We start from the raw sequence: 23,777 nt of genomic DNA, 5'->3' as shown, positions 1-23,777 counted from the left end.
CTTGGTCTGACAGCAACTGCTATGAGAACCCATGGATGGCTGGAAGGAAACCCCGAGGACAAAGATTCTTGTTTAGATTTTTGTTTTTGAATGAATCAGTATCAGTATCATCAATTCAGAACTTAACATTTCCTCTAGAAAATTCACTGGAAAGCATGGAAATCAAAATTAACTAGTTTCTATTGTTTTGGAATATCTATGGGCTACTGAAGAGGCACTTACCTGCAGTGAAATCTCAGGGATACAATAATAATAATAAAACCTTAACTCCTGAAATAAGAAATGTACTAGCCGTGACATAATTTCACTCAAATTTTGCTTCTATCCAAATATTTAATAATAAAAGGTCAAAAATTACATAAGACATTAAAATAACTGTATCTATCAATATGTATTATCTTTGAAGATTCTAGCTTTGGTGAACATTTATATGGTTGAAGGATGAAAAAGCCTAGAACAGAGATCAATAAATCCAGAAGTCACATGACTCATCTAGTGCCAGCCAATCAGCAGCAACTGAATCAAGGTCAGAACACATCCATTTGACTCCTTGTGCACAGTGTTGTAGGACATCCAGGGAGCATCAATTAATTACTCCATTGCTTCTGGTAACAGCTACACATCTCAAAAGTTAACTCAAGGCTTGGAATCTTCTCTATGCTGTGGCTACATTAAGTTTATGTTGAAAACATAAGGAAAGTGATGCTCATTTTACAGATGAGAAAACAGAGTATGGAGATGTTAAAAATCAAACAAAACAAAGACAAAAGAACTCATCCAAGGTCCCGAGGAGGATGTGGTAGAAATGGGAAATAAGGTCTTCCCCACACAGAAACGCTCAGGAAGAAATCCCCAAGTCAATGTTCAGTAGCCCTAGGAACATCCATTTCAACAGAACATCTTCAGAGTGACAGATAAACACCTGGTGTCTCAGGAGAATGGGGTGAAATGAAAACCCCTCCTCTTCACTATCTGCTTTCTGGATTAAAACAAAAACAAAGTACCAACAATTTCAGTGGATGGGACAAATCCCACCTACAGATGCCCTTCTTTTAAAGAAGTGTTCAGCAGGAAGAAGGAGTCAAGACTTATGGAAATCTCATACACGCTACAGGAAATGCTACCTCAGGCCAACATTACAAGACACAAAACAATGCTGTCCAGTTTCTGGCTTCAACTACCTTCTCCTATACTGAATTATTTTTTAATGATTAAAAATATCTTAAATGATAGTAATCTAGTTCTGATATAAATTTTGTCTCCAGCATGAACCAAACAGCCAGACTAGGTCATAACCCATCATACTGGGTATTTCAGTCACCAATTTGTTTTCACATCTTGGGATACTTCAATGTCTGCCTTGGGATCCTAATCATCCCCTCATTCATAACAGCTGTAATTTTGTTTAGTCAAGTTCTATCCTAAATAGATTTAGATCAGCTTAAACCATGTAGGATGCTTTTTTTTTTTTTTTTCCGCCCTGTCATTGTTTCAGTAATTAGCAATCTGGGGTCTTTGAAAGCACTGATTGTTCATGAACAGCCCAATGTCCTGTGCCTTCTGAAGATTGTTCAAAAATACCAGATGAGTTTGAAGAAATGATTTAAGCCAACATGTCAAGTTTCTCTGCCAATCAGAGGTCATTCTTCAACTCTTAAAGCTGTATTAAGAATGGGACTGGGAAGTGGAAGATGCTCACATCCTGCCCCATATCCATAACCACTGATGTCAACACCTGCTTCACCCTGAGATCATTTTTCAGATTGCAGCTGAACAGGACTCATGTCTGCAATTTATCCTATTACCCTCTGCCATTTTCTCATGCATAAAAATAAATGGATGGATTTTAACAGAGTCGAATTTAACCTGTAAACTATAACCACTAATTATTACATTACCACCAGCACCACCAGCACTACTCAGCCCCTTGGCCACACTAGATTTCCTATAGCCAGACTTGTAGGCAGGGCTACCATTCACTACCATGTTGTTTCCTAAGCAGTCATTTAACCTTCTATGCCTCATTGTGCTTATTTGCCAAATGAGAATCACAGTGGTACCTAAATTCTCCAGGCAGACTGAAGACTAATTTAGACCACTGATAGAACAACAGTGCCCAGCTTATGGCAGTTAATGAGAAACTTGCAGTCATTGTCAGGTTGAAGTACAAACAAAAATGTTCTGCCCATACCCCCTATCAGTCAGGAATACCAATTAGTAAGGAGGGAAAAAAAGAGTTGTTTTTTTTTGTTTTTTTTTTCAGACGGAAACCAAACCTTTGAGTGAAGAGGCAATCACAGCCCACTCTGCAACTCTTCCTGCAACCCTATCCTCGGCTTGTAACAAAGGACTTGGGGGCTCTTCCAGCCAGGATGGGTAAGGTTAGTTGGTCTGCTCAATACACACAGATAGTCCTGGAATTATCTGATACAGATAACTCCAGTCTGACATTCTCATTTTAGAGATGGAAACATTGGTCTGGGCTGAGTGACTTGCCCAAGTCTACCCAAAACCACAGTGGCAAAGCCAAGAGCAGAAAAATGGTAATTGTCATCCTAAACCAATTACCAGGCTCTCTTCTCAATCCATTGCACAGTGACATCTACATAATCTTTTGCTGGCTGGATAAACAGTACGATTTGTTTTCATCACTTTAAAGGTACAAAATCTAAGGTTCAACATGAAGTAATTTCTTTAAAACCTGGAAATGAAAACTGGCAGAACCAAGCTCCAGAGTACCCCTGTGAGGCCCCTAGGACATGTGCCTGATGCATGTGTTCCAGAGCACAGTTCTAGATTCCTAGTAGTGTGTTGTCAATCAACAATCTCCAAATTTGCCTGAGCATCTGTCTCATCTGCAGACCCTTTAAAAGTACAATTTTTTTTTTCAGTTTCTCGAAAGGAGGAGAACCAAGGGGGTCTTTGAGACTAGAGTTTCAAAAGCTGTTTCTACAGAGCTGGTCAGTCTAATTCGTGGAGAGACTTGGGAAACCTTGATCTATATGCAAGGCATTTCATGACTGCTTCCAGTAGAACTGAAAGAGGGACTCTCATGAAATGTTCAGAGTAGCTAAATCAGCCAAGAGCAACAGGGTGGTCTTTCGAAAACCTTTCTATGTGACAGACACATGTAGAGCTTCAGTTACATAACTACGTAGGTTTCTACTAAAGCCTTACTCTCATTCTTGTAACCTACAGGAGTCTGATGATGAAGATAATACTGTGATTTTCAGCAGTAGCAGATGATGTGTTTTGTCAAACCGACAACCTTCCCTTCCACCCTAGCCATTTTCGTTTACAGCAGTTAAGACCCAAACATGTTTCTCTGGTTTCTGACCTGTTTGAGTGAGGACTTACCAAGGTGCACCGTATATCCTGAATCCCTTCACGGTTACCTCTGAATCTTGCAAGTAAATACTGTTTGTCAGGAGGGACTGGACATTGTCAAAGTCCTCTGGCTTCAACTTGGACACAGAGGGGAAACGGTAGTAGTCCTGTTTAACGAGGTCTGCCATGAATTCCTTATCAAATGTCAGTTCATGATTCCCAGCAATCACAATTTTATATTCATATGGCAGGTTTCCTGTAATAACATGAAGAAAGAGGGGGGAAAGCACCAATTAGCACATTCATTTCCCATCACAAAATACAACAGCCAAGACTGTGATCAGCAGACGGCTCACCCGAATGAAATGCTCATACATTTCTTTCTATTTCCATGGAAATCAAAATTTATGGCTACTTTTTTATGCTATCGAAAATGACAATAAACCAGAGATAGGAAGCTCTAAGGAGTGAAATAGCCACTAAGAAGACATCAAGCCTTCCAGCTCCAGTTCCTTCTAGATTTTACAGCTCCACTGTGAAGAATCTACACAAAACAATTATCCAGTTTTTTATTTTGTTTTGTTTTTGTTTTTTTAAAAGACTGACATGATCCTGAAGAGAAGGATTGGACTCAGTCTGGTTCTCAGAAAATAAGACAACCAAGTATTTTTAACAGCATGCATAAATGCTAGATTTTAGTACACCCTTCAAACAAAAGACGTGGCACATCTAAGCATTCTACAGTGCAGACAGGAACCTATGGTGTCAGACTGCAAGTCTCATTTTACATTTACCTTTTGGCTCCTGAGTAAATAGAACATTATTAAGGGGCCGTGATTGGAAGGCCAACTTTCCTCCCCTTGGGATGGGAGAGGAAACTGTAAAGCTTAACCCCCTTTTAATATTTATGCTATGGAAATTCGAGTTCTCGGTGTGCGCTTTTTATGCAAAAGTTTCCCGATCGAAATGAGATAATTCTGGGAAGAAGAATGAAAGCTATAAAGGAAAACCTAAACACCAGACTTCTGCAGAGATTTATAATGTTTGAATAAAGTACAGGTCATACATATTAATAACTCACTATGATGCTAGAAGAACCAAAATTCCAAGGGGAGACAGAACCAGGCAGCCATCCTCATCCTGAGATTAATGCCTTTTTTGCTGCCCTGTCTCTACCCATCTCTCAAAATTCGCCACTGGGCTATTGCTCATTTTATTTTATTTTGGAGTGGAAAAAGGGTGGCACAGTGGCACATATAATTCCACCTTGACTCCTGGGTCTGATGCAAAATTAATGTTGCCTGCTATTCTGGGAAGAATTAAGGTTACCCTGAGTAGGAAATAGAATACTCTTGTAAGAAATGATCCTTACCAGTAAGCCAGAGTTGATGATTTAATTAAGGAAGCTTAGTTGGAGAAACTTTTTACTGGGAGTGGTAGTAACTGCTGCTATTGGTTCTTGGATTTCAGCAGAGTAATCGGTAAAGACTGTCCTGTAGAGCCCTGGCCATGCCAGCAGCCTCAAGCACAGGCAGCTGCTAGCACAAGTGTCTTCTAAGACAGTGGTGACGTTTTATAACGTGACAAGGTTTCCTCCGCTCTTGATCTGCAGTTTCTACAGGTAGCAGAATCACATATACATCATGTGCTGTAGTGGGGAGGCTCCAGAGGACGGGGAAAGCAGTGAAAGAAAATGACGCTTTGAGTGAGGGAGTGAGAATCACGGGGGCCAGGGGTCAAGGGACACCTGCTGACCCATGCATGCTCCTGTGCGACACACCTCTGGCCTCGGTTATTTTCAGGGCTGCCCAGAAGAATGCAATAGAAGTGGAAAGCCACTCTCAGAGGCATGCTTATGCAAGTTGAGCAATTAGGAGCAGGATGTGGGTTGCAAACGCCTTAGAATGGTGCTGCTATTTTGTACGATTCCTGCCCTTGAAGCACAGAGGAAAATGGATTAACGAGGCCTCAAATTCCCAGCACTGCCTGCACTCAAATGATGAGGCCCCACAACTCTGCTATCACAGCTTTGTGGTTAGATAATGCACCCACAGATTCACCTAGGTCCTTCAAGTCAGAACAGGCTAAAAATGTTTTCGTGAGCATCAATCTGTTCCGAGGCAGGCCCTGTCGAGTGGACCTTAGCTGCTGGTTCAGTCCACACTGTGGCCCTCTCTTTCCTCCGTTGGTGATGATGGGTTGGGAAACTCATTCAGTAGTCACCACCGCTTTCATAAGAGGTGTTGGCTTCTCACTATGCCCTCATTTTAGATATTTGGTTTAGAACGAATGTGGGATTAAGAAAGACATTGGGCAAAAAGAAGTACTCCCCCGACTACACCCGCACTTCAGGTGTTCAAAACCAAACAAACAAACAAAAAATAAATAAAAGGTGAAACTTCTGCGAAGTAAATCCTCCCCAGGAAAGTAAGCAACCTCAGTGTTCTTCTAAATCAGATTTCAGAGACTCCGCTAGAGGAGCAGCCACCAAAATGAACAGCCGCAGGAGCGGCGATGATATTTACACGCTGCCAACAAACTCATCTCTCTGAGAATCCAATAGCAGCTTCCAAGTCCCACCCTGGGTTACCTGTGTTATGAGATTGTCTGACAGATTTTCTTTTTTGCTGAGCTGACCTTTCATCTATAATCTGCCAACCTTTCTGTTTTATATGAAAAGTGTAAGCAGGGCAGCTGACAGATCTCCTGTTACTTGATGGCATTTTCTTTCTTTCTTTTTTTTTCCCCCCACAAGACTGGATTAATTTGGAAGGCTCTGCAGTCAAGCTTCAAGCTTCTTGGTATTCAAATAGCATCACTTTCAAATTGTCAGACAAAGAAGTGCCTGCCTTTATCCATTTTATTCAGATCAGACCATCTAGGCCAACCCACTTGAATAAAAAGCAAGGCCATATTCTACTTTCTTAACGCAGAAGAAATCCCTGCTCTGTGGGACCCACTACCCAGTGGAATTAGACAGTATGTCCTGGGGATGAAAGACAGGATTATTCTAGGTGGAACTGGGAAGGAACCCTCAATAGAAATGTTAAAGAGTTAGTATATTTTTTAAATGCAGAGTTGGAAAGCTAGTATAAGTGCTTGCAGCATTATTTTTATATATATGTAACAAAAATACATATGTAATATGCACACATATGTGTATAAATATATATATATATTTATATGTAACTGTCAGGACATTTAAAAAAAATACAGTACAGGTAAGTTACAGGTATTGTAACAATGTAACAATTGGAACAAATGAATAACTGAAATATGGGAATCCAGCCATCAATTCAGGGGACAGCTAAAGATTCTGTGTGGACAGATAAGCAGTCAGCAACATCATGTTCTGTCCCATTATGGAGACTCATGGGCTGAGCATGTTAGCTCAGGCCTATAACTACAGCATTCAGGAGGCAGAATCTGGAAGACTGCCACTAATTCAGTGCCAACCTGGGCTACATAGTTCCAGGCCAACCTGGGCTAAAGAGTGAGACTCTGTGCTCCCCAAAGAAACAGATAGTGATGATATGGCCAACTGCCCCTCACAGCTGCTGCACAGTCTGAGGAGCTTCATGTTCCTGTCACCTGCTAGCCTCCAAAGCAGACACCATACGTTTTTCTGGGTTTCTTGTCAACTCCCAGGATTGCCAGCTACATGGACAAAGGAGGAGAAAGGGCCTCTTTGCTTCCTACTCTTCACTTTTCCATTACTCCCTCTTGGTTACAACTTTTATTTCTCTAAGTTGGGACTTTTCATCCCATTCCTCCCAATCCCCCACACACCTTGCCTTGGTCTTCAATATCTTCCCTCTTGGGCATCAGTTCTTTATTTGTGGAATCCTCTTTTGTTGCAAGTTCATATTTACCCATCCCAATGAAGTAAGAATAAACAACCACTGGCATCTAAACAGGTGTGCCTCTGCAAACATGATCCTCAATGGATCAAGATGCTTCAGCGTTTTGCTTTGAAACTTCTGGAAGGGGTCCAGATATGATAAATTCAACCTACAGATATGTTAAGTTTAGTTCTTAACTGAATTTTACTCTTAAAAAACTGAACTAACATTTAGAAAGCAGACGGTATCTCACACACACACACACACACACACACACACACACACACACACACACCAGAGCTTCCCACCTCTCTTGGAAAATCAATCATCAATCAATCAATCCAGCAATGCTCACCTACTTTACCAACCTTCCCACTCTTACTGTTGCTTCTGCTTGGCCCTCATTGGATTGCCTGGTGGGCCACTATAGTTTTACACCAAATAACACACAACTCCAGGCAATTTGGCTTCTGCTTTTATTATCCTCCAAAAGCTTTCCTGGAACATCCCTAATAATTGCCCGAGGGACAAAGTAAAACTGATTCTCAGTTCTCAGCCAGCTTGATCTGACCACAGAGACATCACTGTCTCTGCAAATATCCACCCCCTTGGTTGCTGACACTGTACTCTCCAGATTCCCTTCTCTCCTGCCTAGGGCTACCTCTCTTCTTCCCCAGATGTCTCTGCATCCTGTCACACTCTATGACACTCTCCTTCATCCTCCCATCCCCCGTATGTCTTCAGATATTATGTAGTGCTGTCTTGCCACGCTTTTCAAGTTTCTATTCTTAAGATTCACTTTCAAGCCACTACTACATGGGCTGCCGAGGAGCACGGGGCTGGGAGCAGGGGTTGGTTCTACAGGCTCTACCGTGTACTAGCTGTATGACTTTGGACTGCTGCCTTTTGTTCTCAGGGTGATGATGGCAACAGCAGCAGGATTTAAAGCTTCAGAAGCAGATGCATGTCAGAGCAAACACGGTCACTACTGACGCTCCAGTGTTCAGTTCTGCTTTTTCTGTGTGACTCATCTCCTGCTTGACTTAAGGCACGGATCGTGGTTGTGGTTTATTTGACTCAGAGAACTCAGCTTTCCAATGGTAAGCACACAATTCATATTTGTTTAGTGATACAATAAAAGAGCGTGTCCAAGAGCTGCCAGAAGCTTCTTAGACTCCAGAAACTAGGCTTGGCATACTAGGCTGTGACAAAATATAACTCAATGGCACACTTTCTTCCAAGTGGAAGTTTTCATAAAGTGTCCTATTCTGTCACTGCAATATCTAGTCTACCAACTAAGGCCCAGTCCATGCCTTTCAAATGATACTTTCTTCAAGTATAAGCAGGAAAAAGTAATCGCCTGGACCGAAAAACTTTAGTGGGGTTAAACAGGATCCTAAACAATTTCTCATACTCTGGTCCTTCAGCAGACATTAGCTGTGCTATTACTGGTGATGATGATGGAGACTACCCCTCCCATCTGCCATCTAATAAGCCATTACTTCATCCACAGATCACATCACTCCTGATGCCACACACACCACCATTACCCTCCAAGAATCACAGTAGACAATGGAAAAGAAACCTCTAAAAATCATGGCAGAATCTGGCAATGATCCAATATACCCTTAAGCAATATGAGTGTTATCAGAACCAACAAGGCCATTGGGATAAAGAGAGGAAGCACGGTAGCCTCCAGCTTGTGCATGGTGGTAAGTAAGACTTTCTAGAGAACCATCCTAAACATGCCACTTCTTTCCCACTCTTATTCAGGAATCCATCTCTTGGCCTTTAATTCACAAAGGAGTAATATGGAGGCTATCCAGATTCCATTCCTCTTATCAGCTTTTACTCCCTTGAAATGTCTTTGGTTTCCTCCTAGAGCCTGGTGGTTACCCTCTGCGCCTGCTCGTGTGTGTGCGTGTGTGCGTGCGTGCGTGTGTGTGTGTGTGTGTGTGTGTGTGTGTGTGTGTGTCTGTGTGTCTGTGTGTCTGTGTGTGTGTGTGTGTATCTGTGTGTGTGTAGCAAAGAACAAGGTATCTGTTGTGGCTATCACTCTGTATAAATAAAATGCTGATTGGCCAATAGCCAGGCAGGAAGTATAGACAGAACAAGCAGAGAAAGAATTCTGGGAAGAGGAAGGCAGAGAGTCAGGAGATACTGCCAGCGTAGCCATGAGTACTAACATGTAAGATACTGGTAAGCCACGAGCCATGTGGCAAGGTATAGATTTATAGAAATGGGAACAGTTAGCAAGAAGCCTGCAATGGCCATACAGTTTGTAAGCAATATAAGTCTCTGTGTGTTTATTTGGTTGGGTCTAAGCAGCTGCAGGACTGGTGGGTGAGAGAGATTTATCCTGACTGTGGGCCAGGCAGGACTGGAGAAAACTCCAGCTACAAATGGCACCCAATGGGTTGGCAAGAGGTTCCCCCTAAAACCTGAGGAAAAAAGATTCTAAAACAGAGCTAAAAATAGCTTCCTAGTTGTCTCTCTCAAGTTGGCTGCAGTCTGTGGGTTTGAGCTACTCTATGGTGGGTTCCTGGCATGCAGGCTTGACCTATGCTATGTTACACAGAGGTGTCTCCAAGCTGAACACTATGCTGTGTGTTGGACATAGTTTTTGCTAGTTAAAAAAAAAAAAAGGTTTCTGGGCTACATGCTGCTTTGATAAAAGCATAGACCCACTGCTTCTAAGAGTTGATAGCTCCCAGAGCTGGTGGTAAATGTACCACCACCAAGTTGGAAAGCTGAGGTGGGCGGAGCCAGCAGCCACAGTGCCATTTCAGTCTTAGAATGCTGCAGTTTAAAGCAACAGGTTCACAATAAGACAGATTCAGATGGAATAGTTTACAATATGTGTAAAATATATGTAGGCTTGAAAGAGACAAAAAAGGTGATATATATAGTTATATAAAAAATAGATAGTTTTTTAAAAATGAAGTCTTTAAAGACACGGTAAAGGTAGTATAAAAAATAAGCCACATAAAGATGGATATTACACAGAGAATCTGGATTGTGTTGTCTTTGGGATTCTTAACTACAGAAAAACATTTGATTATAAAAACTGTTGAGTTAAGCCAATATGCATATTTTAAAGATACCTTGACTTCAAAATTTGGATCTAAGGATATGTTGCTTTGGAAAGGAGGTTCTGCTTTTGTTTCCACAGAAAGCCAGAGGCTATGGATCTGTTCCAGATTAAGATACATCAGGTTTGACCAGCCAAGACCCCCCGAAAGGTCTCCAATGACACCATGGCCCAGATGACCCAACATCCATAATGGTTTCAAGGCAACTGGCTCAGACAATACACCCTCATGAACTAATCCATAATCCTAAAATTTTCTTTGTGTCCTCATAAGATAAAGTGCCCCCCTTCAGCAGAAAGTAAGGAGAATCTATACCCACATTCCTAAATATACCAAGCTGACTTTGGAGATGGAATTGGCTCACTCTGACTCTAAACCCAAGCATATTACTAAAAGAAAATGTTAAGAGATTCTTGTGTCCCATATCAGAAGTGTCCTCTGGTGTGGGACAGAGAAAAGCCACTATTTTTATAAATGCAATCTCTTTCTAAAGAAAAAAAAAAGGGATAGTATAGAAAATGATAGGATAAAAAGGTAGATTGTTGAACCTACTTTTAAAGAGCAATGACTTGTTTGAAATGTTTTACATTGGTATAGATTTTAGTTTACTGATGCAAATTTAAAGTTAATTTTGTTATACTATTTATATATTTCTACTCTGAGGTATTATGTTTATGTAACTCATTTAGATTGTAATGGATAATTAATAAATACAGATAATTAATCTTTTATGATAGTCAAACTTGTAACATGTTAGTTAAGTTATCTAGGTATACATAGATATATTTCAAATAGGTAATCTTCAAACACTTCAAAGACATATAGAATATGGCATTTAAAATGTTTTAAAAAAATTTAGACTCTCTGGACAATGAGACATGTCTGCTCCTGGCAGCACTGATTTACTTCAGTGAAGAGGATGGGCATCAAAGACACTCTATGTGGATTTTATCTTCACCTTGGCAAAAACAGCCATTTGGGCAAGAAACTGTTCTTTCCTGGACTGCTTGACCAAATGGAAGGTGACCATTGAACTTTGCTTGACAAAATGGTCCTTCAGGTTCCTGCTTCGCAGAGGAAACTGCCAGACATTCTATAGGACACAAAGAAAAGTGACTGGGAGACTTTAGTCCTGTGGGCTGAAAACAGATGCCCCAACTTTACAAAAGAACTTTGGATGACTGTCCAGGCTGCCAGCTGTCTCTGTCTACTCTTACAAGACTCCCGAAAATTGCTTGCTTCCTTTTCCCATTTCTCAGGTAATAGTATATCCTTCTGAGGTCTTTGGTGTAGTTAAAGACTAGATAGTTATAATTTCCTTAGTTATGATAAGAGATAAGTTAGATATGAAACCTTAGACTCACAAATATAAGATAGATAGGATATCTTCTTTAGTTTTGCTAAATACAAATAGACTAGTTATTATAAATAGACTAGATATTGTAACTGTAATTCTCGCTTGATAATTGTTTTGTTATATGTAATTTTACTATGTGAAAGTTAAAACCCTCCTTTTTGAAAAGAAAGAAAAAAGGAAGTGCTGTGGATATCGCTCTGTATAAATAAAATGCTGATTGGCCAGTAGCCAGGTAGGAAGTATAGGCAGAACAAGCAGAGAAGAGAATTCTGGGAAGAGGAAGGCAGAGAGTCAGGAGATACTGCCAGCGTAGCCTTGAGTACCAACGTGTAAGATACTGATAAGCCACAAGCCATGTGGCAAGGTATAGATTTATAGAAATGGGAACAGTTAGCAAGAAGCCTGCAATGGCCATACAGTTTGTAAGCAATATAAGTCTCTGTGTGTTTACTTGGTTGGGTCTGAGCAACTGCGGGACTGGTGGGTGAGAGAGATTTATCCTGACTGTAGGCCAGGCAGGAAAACTCTAGCTACAGGTATCAGTAGCACCCAATGCAGGCAGATATCTTCAGTTATGCAGTTATCATCAGCTATGGGCACATCAGGTGTAGGTCCTCACTCTAAAGTAAACAAAGGGACTGTGTCCTGCTCACAGCACCCTGAACTCAAGCAGCTCCAGCCAATCATAGCATGGAGGTAGGAGAATGTGCCAGAGAAGACTGGTATACTAGTTTGAGGTTTCCTCAGAGCTAGAGCAAGACTCAGGAGAAAAGCACAGGGCTGGGGGGAGGTACTTGCTCTCAGATTTACCAGAACACCTCTGTGTTCTTTGAATTTGCAATATGAGGAAAAGTTACATTTGAAAAAATCTTTTTAAAAAATGATTTAAAAATTAAAACAACAACACCACAATCCCCCCAGCTCCATTCTGTGGATATAGAAAGCCACTACTAGAGAGATGCTGCTGTTTGCCATGTAGTTAACACATGGGTAGCACAGGTGGGATTAGAATCTAGATCTTCCTCCCAAGCTAAAATGTGTATCATATAAGGCCCAATCTATTAGAACCTGATAATGCCTGGCTAAGATTCCTCTGTCGCTTGAGTTCCTGCGCCTCTTCCCCACCCACAGTGATCTTTTCTCTAGTTCTAGACTATATGTCCCTTTTCATTTGTACCATGAAACAAAATTCTCCATTCTAGATGTTTCTCTGGCTATGTCACGGGCTTCTACCTGAGACATGAGGGGCAGTGTCAGCCTCCTGCTATGACAACACGTGTCTTGGCTCCTTTAAGGCATTCCCTAAATTCTACTGCAGCTGTTGGCATAATTATCTTGCCTACTACCTCGAAGGAGAATCTGGGAGGGGAGGGGAGGGGAAGGGAGGGGAGGGGAGGGGAGGAGAGGGGAGGGGAGGGGAGGGGAGGGGAGGGGAGGGAGGGGAGGAGGGGAGGGAGGGAGGGAGGGGAGGGAGGGGAGGGAGGGAGGGAGGGGAGGGAGGGGAGGGGAGGGGGGGAGGGAGGGAGGGAAGGGAAGGGAAGGGAAGGGAAGGATGTCAACTTGATGCAAGGCCCTAGAAAGAATGTGTTGGCTATATTATAAGAAGTAGGACAAAGCTTGGACAGGAGAAAGAAAATCTAAACTCAACACCTACAGGAGCTGGTGAGGGATGGGATAATCCACTGAGCTGCAGTGGCTGGGAAATTAATAGAGGGTAGTCAGAAATGGGGCACTGGCACATCATTTTTAAATGATCATATACAAGTGTTGCTCTGGATAAATAAGATTCTCAGGATAGCTTGCTCCACTCCTTCAATAAAAATTAATGTGCCTCAAAATTAAGTATCATATAACTGCAGCCTATTTTTCTACTATAAATCATTGTAGAAGGTATTCCAACAATTCGCTTTTCCAAGGCATCTGCCTTCCACATGGGTGTGCCTGACACTTCTCATTCCTCCTGAGTAGGGATCATGGGAAACGGGGCAACCAGAATGGCTCATTAGTCTGTGCCTAATGACAAAACCACTTTCCCCAGGCCTATATTTTAAATCAAAGAAACTGATAAATAAGGCTAATTGATGGTGATCTCTTATTTTCATCTGCAAGAGCTATGGGGAAACCCCAGCACACAGAACAGAATGCATCCAAAGCCAACATGGCTCTCAAGGTTTCATCTGGAAAAGAAAGCTTAGTTTGGAAGCCCAACTTAAGATCTCTGATTTCCATGTACATTCCTCTCCATTCTCCCAAACTAGAGATTGTGAAAAACCAAAGTGATCAGTGTCATAAGACTGCCAGTCAGTCAAGCTTACTCCATAGCAGGAAGAGAGGAAACAGAGAGGTGAGGTCAGACTAGCAGAACATGCCATGGCTCCCAGGTACTCAGGAAAATCAGACTCAGAAGCACAGCCTTCAGGCTCACCTTCCAGGATCCTTGTAGGATCACAAGGAGCCCAGTTAACATTAAATACAATCCAGTCACATCCCTGAAACCTTCAGCCCTCCTGCAGCAGTGGCAGGGGTGTTTCAGACCACTAGTCCCAGACACCAGCAGTGTTAGGGACCCTGTGACACCCTGAAGACAGGTAAGAAGAGGGAAATCTCCCTGCTTAAAATCAGTACATAGTTTTAATACTGTGATTCCAGGAGGACCCCAGAAAATGGTCAAAGCCCTGAAGACTACTTTACTGAGGAATGAGTAAGAAAAACTCAAGCTGGAAAATTGAGCAAGCGGAAGCTTCTGCAGGAGGAGGAAAGAGGTAAAATGAGACCAGTGGCTAAGAGGCCAGAGGAAATGAGTCTCCGGGATTGCCCAGGGAGAGCGCCCGTCTCAGTTCTTTACTTGGTGATTTCTGGGTGAGGACTGCAAAGAAGGCCGAGTCCAGCCTGAAGCAAGAAGGGTGCACTGTTAGCTACAAGGATGCACAGGCCACCTGGTGCCTAGAAAAGACTTTGGCACTTGGTGTCCACGGCCCACACATTAAATGGATACACAGACCTCCAGGAATCCCTGTTGGCTCCACATTTGCCCTCACTTGCCTCAGCTGCAAAACCACCAGAAACATTCAGTCAGGGCAAGCTCCGTCTCTGACCTCAGTCTGTCCCCCGTCAGGCTCCATTAATTTTCACAAGTCCTGACAGCTCTCACATGAATACTCACACTTGCTGATGGAGCCACACAGCAGGTTCAGACTGCTACCTTCTCCTCTGAAACTCATGCATTAGGGTTTCTTCCATGCTTGCAATGGGAAACCAAGTCTAAGAAATATTAAACACAGAAAACTAGATTACAATAATGTCAGGGCCAAGCTAGAATCCCAGGAGAATGAAGGAATGCTGTGTGAAAGCCCGACAGTCCACTGCAGGAATTATGGGGTAGGGACAAAGACAGCAGAAAAGCTCCCTCATCTTCCTCAGTTTCCTTCACAGTGAGACTGCTAAGGTAGCAGAGATGACACAAGCTTTGTTCCACACAAAGGAGACGAAAGTCTACCCCATCCCCTACTGCCCCAAGGTGCTCTCTTGACCTGACTAGTGACCGATTCACCAATCATGAGTGACAAACTGAGAAGTATAAAACCATTAGTGCTCACTATAGTTTAGAGACCATCAAGACATTTCAGAGATGTTGTTATTGTCCCCCAGCAACTTAACTTCTTGTTTACATGCATTCCTGTTTCAACCATAATTCTATTACAACGTAACTTACACACACACATACACACACACACACACACACATACACACATACACACACACACACTATCCACACCCATACATATGTGCAGACACCTTGAGGTAATAAACCTAATGACTAACACCGCCTTGTTCTCAATTGAATATCTCTAAGTTGCCACCCAGGCCAATATGCTGTGTGGTACATGCAAAGCCATTGTGCTATCTGTCTAGAGTGGCATCTGTCTGCCTGGGGATCACTAAATCAGATCAGCCACCATCTGTCTGGACAACCGCAGTCAAAGGCAGTGTGTTCCACTGTTTAGTTTTATCCAACCTTTTCCTTACAGACAAGGGCCTTGACTTGTTTAGAACAATTTAGAACAGCATGCAACAAATTTGATCTGAATGGATTGTCTTCTAAAGACCCTTCAAGCTATCTCCTTCCACACAGAAAGGGGGATCCAAATCAGGGTTTCACGAGACAGCACCAAGACAAATTGGTAAAGACATTGTCAAGCGTCATCTCAGTCTGGTGTGTGTGTGTGTGTGTGTTTGTGTGTGTGTGTTTATATCCCTGAGGGGAGTGGGAGAATATAAATGTAAGGCACAGAGGAAAGAGCATAGGCATTGGAATCACATCGACCCCAGATTACTTCCTTCCTTCGAAACTCAAATTGAAAGCATGCTATTTAACCTAATATTACTCATCAGAAGTAAAATTATGTGGTCTACCCTAAAGTGGCCATGGAAATTAGCCAAATCAGCAAAGATTGGATAATATACACAACACACCAAAGATGACGACTACTCCTGTGATTCTGTGCTACATTTCATTTTGCATTATAACTTCATTTGGGAGAAGCAGCCAGTGTCCTGCTTCCTCCCTACCCCTTTAAGACAGTACTCAGTAAATGTCTTTATTAACAGAGAAGTGCCTATGACAAGGCTCTATGATGAGCTGACAAATATGTTGGATCTTTTCCCCCACAAAGCCTTTCAAAAGCCAGTGAGAGGAAGGTGTTCCTCCCAGCGATGATTATAAAATAAGTGGCAATTATTCCACTGAATAATTAGGGGAACAAATGCAAATGCTGTGTGTTTGCATTTTACATCATTAGGCATGGCGAAGACCAAATTAAATAAAAATAACACAAGGCATAAAGGCCATATCTTTTAAGAGAAATAACTATTTTAGAGGCTTTTTAAAATTCCCTCCTCCTTAACCTTGCAGATAGAAATTTAAAAAAATCCTTCTGAAATCAGTGCTGTTCTAGAGCTTGCAAATATTGCTGGGGCCCGTGAATGTGAGGTCTCAACATGCAGTGCTGCGCTGGGACTGGGTTGCAGAAGGCAGAGTGGAGGGCTGACAGGAGAAGTTAAATGTCTACCTTAACAGCACCACTGGGGCTAGATGAAAATGGTCTTCTAGAACTTGATTAAAACTAAATTGAAAAAGAACATATTTGGCTAATATTACATTAGACTAAAATATAGAAATGAACCCTAATACTCTCGAAATCTAATCAGAAAAAGCCATCTCAATTTCCAAACTTTCAAGGCATCTTCTTTAAATGCATCACAGATCAATTTACATGGTACTTTTGCCAATAAGCAAAACCAAATCACAGGTTGCAATTGGCTTATATTGGAAAGTGTGAGAGCAAATGCTAGAAAATGCAATTACGGAAAACAAACTCCATTTTCTCCCCTCTGAAGGGAATTTCGGGGAATATTTTATTGCCATCAAATAATATTTCTGAAGGCATCAATACACAATTCTATTTTCTTTTCAGAGTCCCCACACCCTGTAAATCTAATCCACTCTGCAGAGTATTGTGAAATTTAGAGAGAGGCCTACGAAAGGGGATATTACCTCTCACACACATCCTGCGTCAATTTTAATAATTTGCACTCTGGACAGGAAGTTGCTTTGAGTAAAATTTAGGATCCAATAAAATTGACTTTTCCCCCTTTATAACTCAAAATGGTAATGAAGCACCGCAAGGATAAAATTCACAAGGAAACCCCGCAGGAGAGGTTATTCTGATCAATGGTGACAGGGCTAAGATCGGGAAGATGGAGACTGCGTTTACTTGCTCTCCCAGGCTTTCTCTGCCTCCTCTCTCAATTGGCACCAATTACTTACAAGCAGGAACTGCATGCAATCAAGAGTTAATAAGGAGACTTCCATAGATGAACTTGGGTTCCTTTGGCATACTGTTCCTAGGGGCTCCTTAGACAAACTGTGTTTTGATGCCATGGCTCCCTTCCGAAATTACACAATGTGTATCCTTAAGCTGTGAAGTACTTCTAGAAAAGTCTGTCATGTCTTCTGAGCCTGGCGTGTCTGGACATGGAGTTTGTAGATCTCTGTCAGGTCCCTATCATCTTTTGTTCTCATTGTTTTCTAGTGTCTTGACCCAATCGCCAGCAGCTTACACAACAGCTAAGAAAGAGCTAAGTTCCTGTGGAGTCTTCTGGAACCCAGGCCTTTTCCTAAGTGGGATGCCTAAGTTCTAAGGTGTGACTTAAAGCTCTTCTTTACATAATTCACAATATTTTAAGGGATATAGGTACTGGGAGTGTGCAGCCTACTGAGCACAGTTCCCACTGATGCAGTTCAATGAAAACAAGGTCAAATAGCCCTTGTTCTGCTGTTGTGGACATTTGAAGTGAATACACCCTGCCTTTGCCTTGTATTGTTTCTCACAATGCATATCACTTTCTATCCCTTATCACAAGCATTTCTACCCTCTTCCTACATACCCTCTTTAGTCTTCCTGATTTGGGCTCATTTCTGTGATGGGCTAAACTGTCCCTCCCAAATTCCATGAGGAGGCCTTTATCCTTAGTACCTCAACATACTCCAAGGACTTTAAAAAGGACATCACAGTGGGCCTTCATCCAACTGGACTAACATCCTTAGAAGACCTGGATGTAAAGACACCAGAGGTGTGAATGCACACAGTAAAAGCTGTGGTCACAAGTGACAGCCCTCTGCAAGCCAAGGAAAGATCTCGCAGGAGAAGCCAAACTCTGCTATAAATTTAGGTTTCTAGTCTTCAGAACTCTGGGAAATTAGTTCTTTAAGTCTCCCAGTCTAGTATTTTGTCTTGATATCCTTAGCAAAAACCAACTCAGCTTTGTAAGAAGGCTCTGCATTGCTTAGTGTTTTCTGCACTAAGCTGGGCAAACTATCAATACATGAGTTGTAATGTTTATACCCCCTACACACACATCACACTCATCCACTGTCTTAGTTAGGGTTTCTATTGCTGCAATGAAACACCATGACGAAAGAGCAAGTTGAGGAGGAAAGGGTTTATTAAGCTTACACTTCAGCATTGCTGTTCATCACTGAAGGAAGTCAGGACAGAAACTCAAACAGAGCAGGAACCTGGAGGCAGGAGCTGATGCAGAGGCCATGGAGGGGTGCTGCTTACTGCTTTGCTCCACATTGCTTGCTCATCCCATCTTCTTATAGAACCCAGGACCACCTGCCCAGGGATGGCACCACCCACCATGGGCTGAGCCCTCCCCCAATGATCCCTAGTTGAGAAAATGCCTTACAGCTGGATCTCATCAAGGACTTTCCTCAACTGAGGCTCCTTCCTCTCTGATGACTCTAGCTTGTGTCAAGTTGACACACAAAACCAGCCAGTACACCCCCTTTAAAGTACGCCCAGTTTTTGCATTCCCAGAAGCTCTCAATAATCATCTATCAAATGAATGAAGAATGAAAGAGTAAAGAATTCTTCTACCTTGACTAGGAATCATCTGGACATAACAGGTTTGTACTTCAATTTTGTATTCAACACGGCCTTAAAGTATTAAAAGTCCTACTTATATTTCACTCTAGAATGCTACCAATTTATATATACATAAACTGAGATGTATGATTCATTTGTGATTGAGAAACTAAATCCTTTTTCCCCCTTGACACAGGGTCTCAAGCATTTAGACCAGGCTGGCCTTTAACACGTCGTCCTTCTGCTTCAGCCTGCCAGGTGCTGGGATTACACTTACACTACCATACCCAGCTAAATCTTTGTGTATGTGTATGGGGTCAGTGTGTACATACTTGTATGTGTGCACATACATGTTGTGTGTATGCACACACTAGTGGAGGTCAGAAGTCAACAGCCAATGTCTTCTTCCATTGCATCTTATTTATTCATTTATTTTTTGAGTCCGTGTCTCTCATTCAATTCAAAATCACTGATTTGATATACTGGCTGACCAGAAAGCCTACAGTATCCGCCCTCCATTTCTGCCACTAACACTCAATGACAGGATCACAAGGATACCACATGGCGCCCCAGCTTTTACATGGGTGCTGGGGATCTAAACTCAGGCACTCATGCTTGTATAAGTTCTTTACTGGCCCAGGGATCTCGTCAGCATCCCAGCGGAACCTGATTTTGAATATGTGCTGTAAAGGACCTTCTTCGTGGTAAAAGTGAAGCCAAGAGGGCCAGTGAAGTAAAGGCTAGACTTTGTTGACTGAGTGAGCAAGTGAGCAGATGAATAAATGAATGAAAGGACACACCCCACAAGTAATGCACCATCACCTTGAAAGAGAAGGGAATTGGTTCTGCTGTTTACTATTACTCCTTCAGTTTTCCCATCCTTTGTTCCCAGGGTTCGGGGTCCACAGACAGTGACTAGTGTAGCCATTTACTATTGAAGGGCGGTGTCTGTCTTGAGCGTCTCTCTTCATCAGACTGTTTCCCCTCACGTCCTCTCAGGCAAATCTCTGCTGTTTTGACAGCTGGCTCTGTAGAGGCCGCTCTTTATAAATGAGCCACTGCCTGAGCCCATCCAGGACACATGTATACATCTTCTCAGGCCCCCAAGCCACTGGGTCAGATGAAAGAATTTGTGCTAATTTATGTGTACACCCAGCTCCTTCCTTTTACTTCCAACAGAAAAATCAAGGGGCAGCTGACCTCCTCTCTCCTCTGAGTCCAGGCTGATTGAATTCCAAACACGCAGAGACCACAGCGATCAGAGTCCTTCCTTCTATGGAATGGGAAACCGAACTCTTCCAAGACTGCATGAGTCTACCAAGTTCACCCAGTGTCATAGTTACAGAGGGAATGCCTGTTTCTGCAGACCAATCCTCTCCTCCTCCACTGAGTCACACGGGGGTGGGGTTGGGGTAGTCCGAGACAACTCTTGTGGCTTACTTTACAGGTCAGAAGAATTCAGTTTAGAGGAACTGAGAGGCTTTTCTGAAGAGTATGATCATTCTCTAACCACCAGGATGAATTCCTAAAATTAAAACCCATCGCTTTCTGTAGGTAACACCAAATAATATACAAGGTATACACAACAAACTGTTCTCTCCGATACTGATGGCAGCTCAGATTTCATTCTTGGGATACTCTCTCCATTTTTATCTCATCTAAGATATCTCCTAAAGGCTCAGACATTAGAGACTTGGTTGCCAACTGGTGGGCCTTTGGTAAGGAGCTGGCTGGCCTGATCAATGGATTCATCTCTTAATGAAGTCATAATAAGGTGTTGTTATTGAGAAGTGGGACACAGTTGGGCGAAGCGGCTCACTGGGATTTGTCCTAGAAAGCTGTATCTTGTCCCTACTGCTTCCTTTCTTGTCTTCTGCTCCCAGGCCACCATGACTTGAACAGTCTTCCTCCTCCACATGCTCTTACTGCTGTAGCATCTTCCCTGGCTCCCAGCCAAAGTCATGGAGCTGTACGAGGATGGATGGACTGAATCCTGTGAGATCGGGAACCCAGATGAGGCTTTCCCGAGTTAACCTGTTTCTCTCAAGCTTGTTCACAGTGGTGACAGTCTGAATGACATACCCCACTGCTCTCGTTCATTCTCTGCCATTATAGTTCACAGCCACTTTCTTTCATAGAAGGTATCTGGTTGGCCATTTTAATTGTGAGTTTATATCCCAGTAAGCTAACGTGACAGAAACTGCCTCCCTGATCGAGTCACAGTTCTTCCAAATTTTACTTCTTCCTCCAATACAATTAATGAAACATCCTTAATAAACTCCAGAATACCAATATTGGGATACCAATATCTCAATTTTTCTTTTATGTATCAATAGCTAAAGGGCTAGATTTAATTACACTCAACCAATAAGGCTCCCCCCCCCCACACCACTTCCTCTCAAATAAAGTGGTTTGTCAAAGGTTTGGAGGATAAATTGACCTAGATTGTTATCTTGTAATATGTAGCTTACTGTGATGAGAGTTTCATCTCTATGTGGTTCTAAAACACCAGCCTGTATTGTTTTGAACTGGGATTCTTCTCCTCACAGAGAACTACATTTCCTCCTTGAATAATGGCCAAGAATACTGGCTCTGAAACGTTGAAAATGGAGAGCAGAAGTTTCTTTGAAAATAAGTTGCATTTTATTTATTTATTTTTATTAGTTCCTGGAGAATTTCAAGTTTTATACAATGTGTTTTGATTATAAACTTTTATTTTTCTTTTAAATTGAATTCCATTAGTGTGTTATGGCAATGAGGTACATTGAAGGAAGCCAAAAATTTTTCTGTAGGCTCTAACTTAAGCACTTGGGATTTAAACACTTATCTTTAAAGCCATCCAAAACCTCTAGTATGACTGGAGAATAGTACTTTGAGTTAAACTGGTTTTTTTGTTTGTTTTTGGTGGTTTTGTTTTGTTTTGTTTTTTACTTTTTAATTCTGTTGCATGAAATTTCATTTTCGACTCCAATTCTCAGATTCTCTCTCACTTTGTGATTTAAGTCTTCTTTTTTGTGGCTCTATGTTCCTATGTGTATGCTTACCTGTGTGTCTGTGTATGTGGAGGCCACAGGGTAACATTACTATATTCCTATGACACTCTCCATTTTATTTTTTGAGACAGAGTCTCTCAATGAACCTTGTGTTCATTAGTAGGCTAGAATGATTGGCCTAGAAGCCTCTGGATCCACACAGTTCCCCCTCAGAGCACTAGGATTTCAGGCATGCTCCTCCATGCCTGGCTCTTATATGGTGCTGGGATCTAAGCCCAAGCTGGCATTTTTGTGTAGTAATCACCAATCTCCCTACCCCTGCTTTTTCCTCATTCTTATTTCTATGTAGCTTATGCAAAGGCTCTTGCAAAGTCAGGTCTTGACTGACTTTTCAAATCTAGCCATTTTTTTTTTTTAGAAAGGAAATCTAACTAGATCCCACAAGATCCCTAACCCTTGTGAAAGTCAAGATGAGATTTAATAATTAAACAGGGTCTCCTCATGTTCAAGGAACAATCTCAATCGTCCTACAACATTCAACTAACATTTCCTGGGGTTTTAGGATTTGACAGACAGTATATTTAGTGATGGCTGGGAAGCACCTTGTGGAAAATGACCGTGTATATCTGTCCTTGTTGGACGTAAGTGGGATGCTCAGGTGGGACCAACAGACACACAGAGAAGTAAACAGATCCTCTTATATGAACAGAGTAACTGGAAATTACTGGGAAATGGCAATCAAGTAAGATCCCTTTGAAGGAAATCAATCAACATATTTTCTTTTGGCTGCTCACCCTTTTAGTAGAGGTTCACAAAAGTGATATCTCTAGTTCTGTGTAGCATAATGTAAGGGGGCAGGAAGCACACCCACCCACACATAGAAGAGATGTTAAAACTGTATCTCAAGCATTTAGCTTCATTAAGATCTGTTTTCATAAAAACACTCAGATACGTCACTCTTCTATGGTTCATTGGCTGGATTTTAAAAGCCTGTCCTTGTATTCAAACCTCTTTTTAAAACTTTCTTTATTCAGTTTTCTGCCTTAGCGAGGACAGCAAAGTAAGGCTCCACCATTGAGACAACTGTGTGGAAGCAAAATAAATACTCAGGGTAGAACTGAACATGTCCACGCTCTGAAAGTTGTCCAGGGACGGTCTGAAGCACTCCAACAACACTTACTTTCTTCAGTCCTACCTCTGAGGTTGTCCTAACACAGGCTGAAGTGAGGGGACATCCGATGTGCAGCACTGCCAGGCCCTGTGAGGTGTGCTGCCACTGGGTCCTCAGGAGCTCCTGGGGATACCCCTTGGCTCAGGGTTGATGCCCACGGTCAATCTGCTTGTCCATCAGAGACTGTCCACATCCAGTCCCTGAAAGCTCAGATACTCGGGGCCCTTGATGGAACTCTGCTCTTAGTTCAAAGACAACATGGTACCAGAACTTAGAAGTTGCTCAAGCCTGTGTCTTGCCCCAGATCACTTTTGTTAGGATGGTGGGGCACACAAGAGGATTCTGGGAAAATTTCATTCAAAGAAAAATTCACTAGAAAACTTAAAGAAAAAAATGAAAAAGAGTTTGCTGTGGTTGAAGTCGGGTTGCAGAAGGGAAAATGGGTGGAGTTCTGGCCTGAGGTACATACCAATTCCTCTTTCTTACGGTCCTTGGAATACAGTTGAAAAAGCACTATCCTAGGAGTACATTGCACACACCTTTAGTCATCATATGGCCAGAGATC

General features: G+C 42.1%; 1 protein-coding gene across 4 annotated transcripts in view; it reads right to left on the bottom strand.

Annotated features, from left to right (window-relative positions):
• Mpped2 (metallophosphoesterase domain containing 2) overlaps positions 1-23,777 on the bottom strand; it is a 181,755-nt gene that overhangs the window by 81,454 nt on the left and 76,524 nt on the right. For 3 of the 4 annotated variants that reach the window (XM_036186053.1, XM_036186055.1, XM_036186054.1), the window contains one exon: positions 3,358-3,583. In XM_036186053.1, coding sequence (XP_036041946.1) covers positions 3,358-3,583 — 226 coding nt within the window. Of the gene's footprint in view, positions 1-3,357; positions 3,584-14,781; positions 14,846-23,777 lie in introns of those variants that run through there. The other variant, XM_036186056.1, reaches the window with a different exon arrangement.

This window comes from Onychomys torridus, chromosome 4, assembly GCF_903995425.1.
Source record: "Onychomys torridus chromosome 4, mOncTor1.1, whole genome shotgun sequence".
NCBI classification, from domain to species: domain Eukaryota; kingdom Metazoa; phylum Chordata; class Mammalia; order Rodentia; family Cricetidae; genus Onychomys; species Onychomys torridus.
This window is presented reverse-complemented; position numbering and strand designations above follow the sequence as displayed.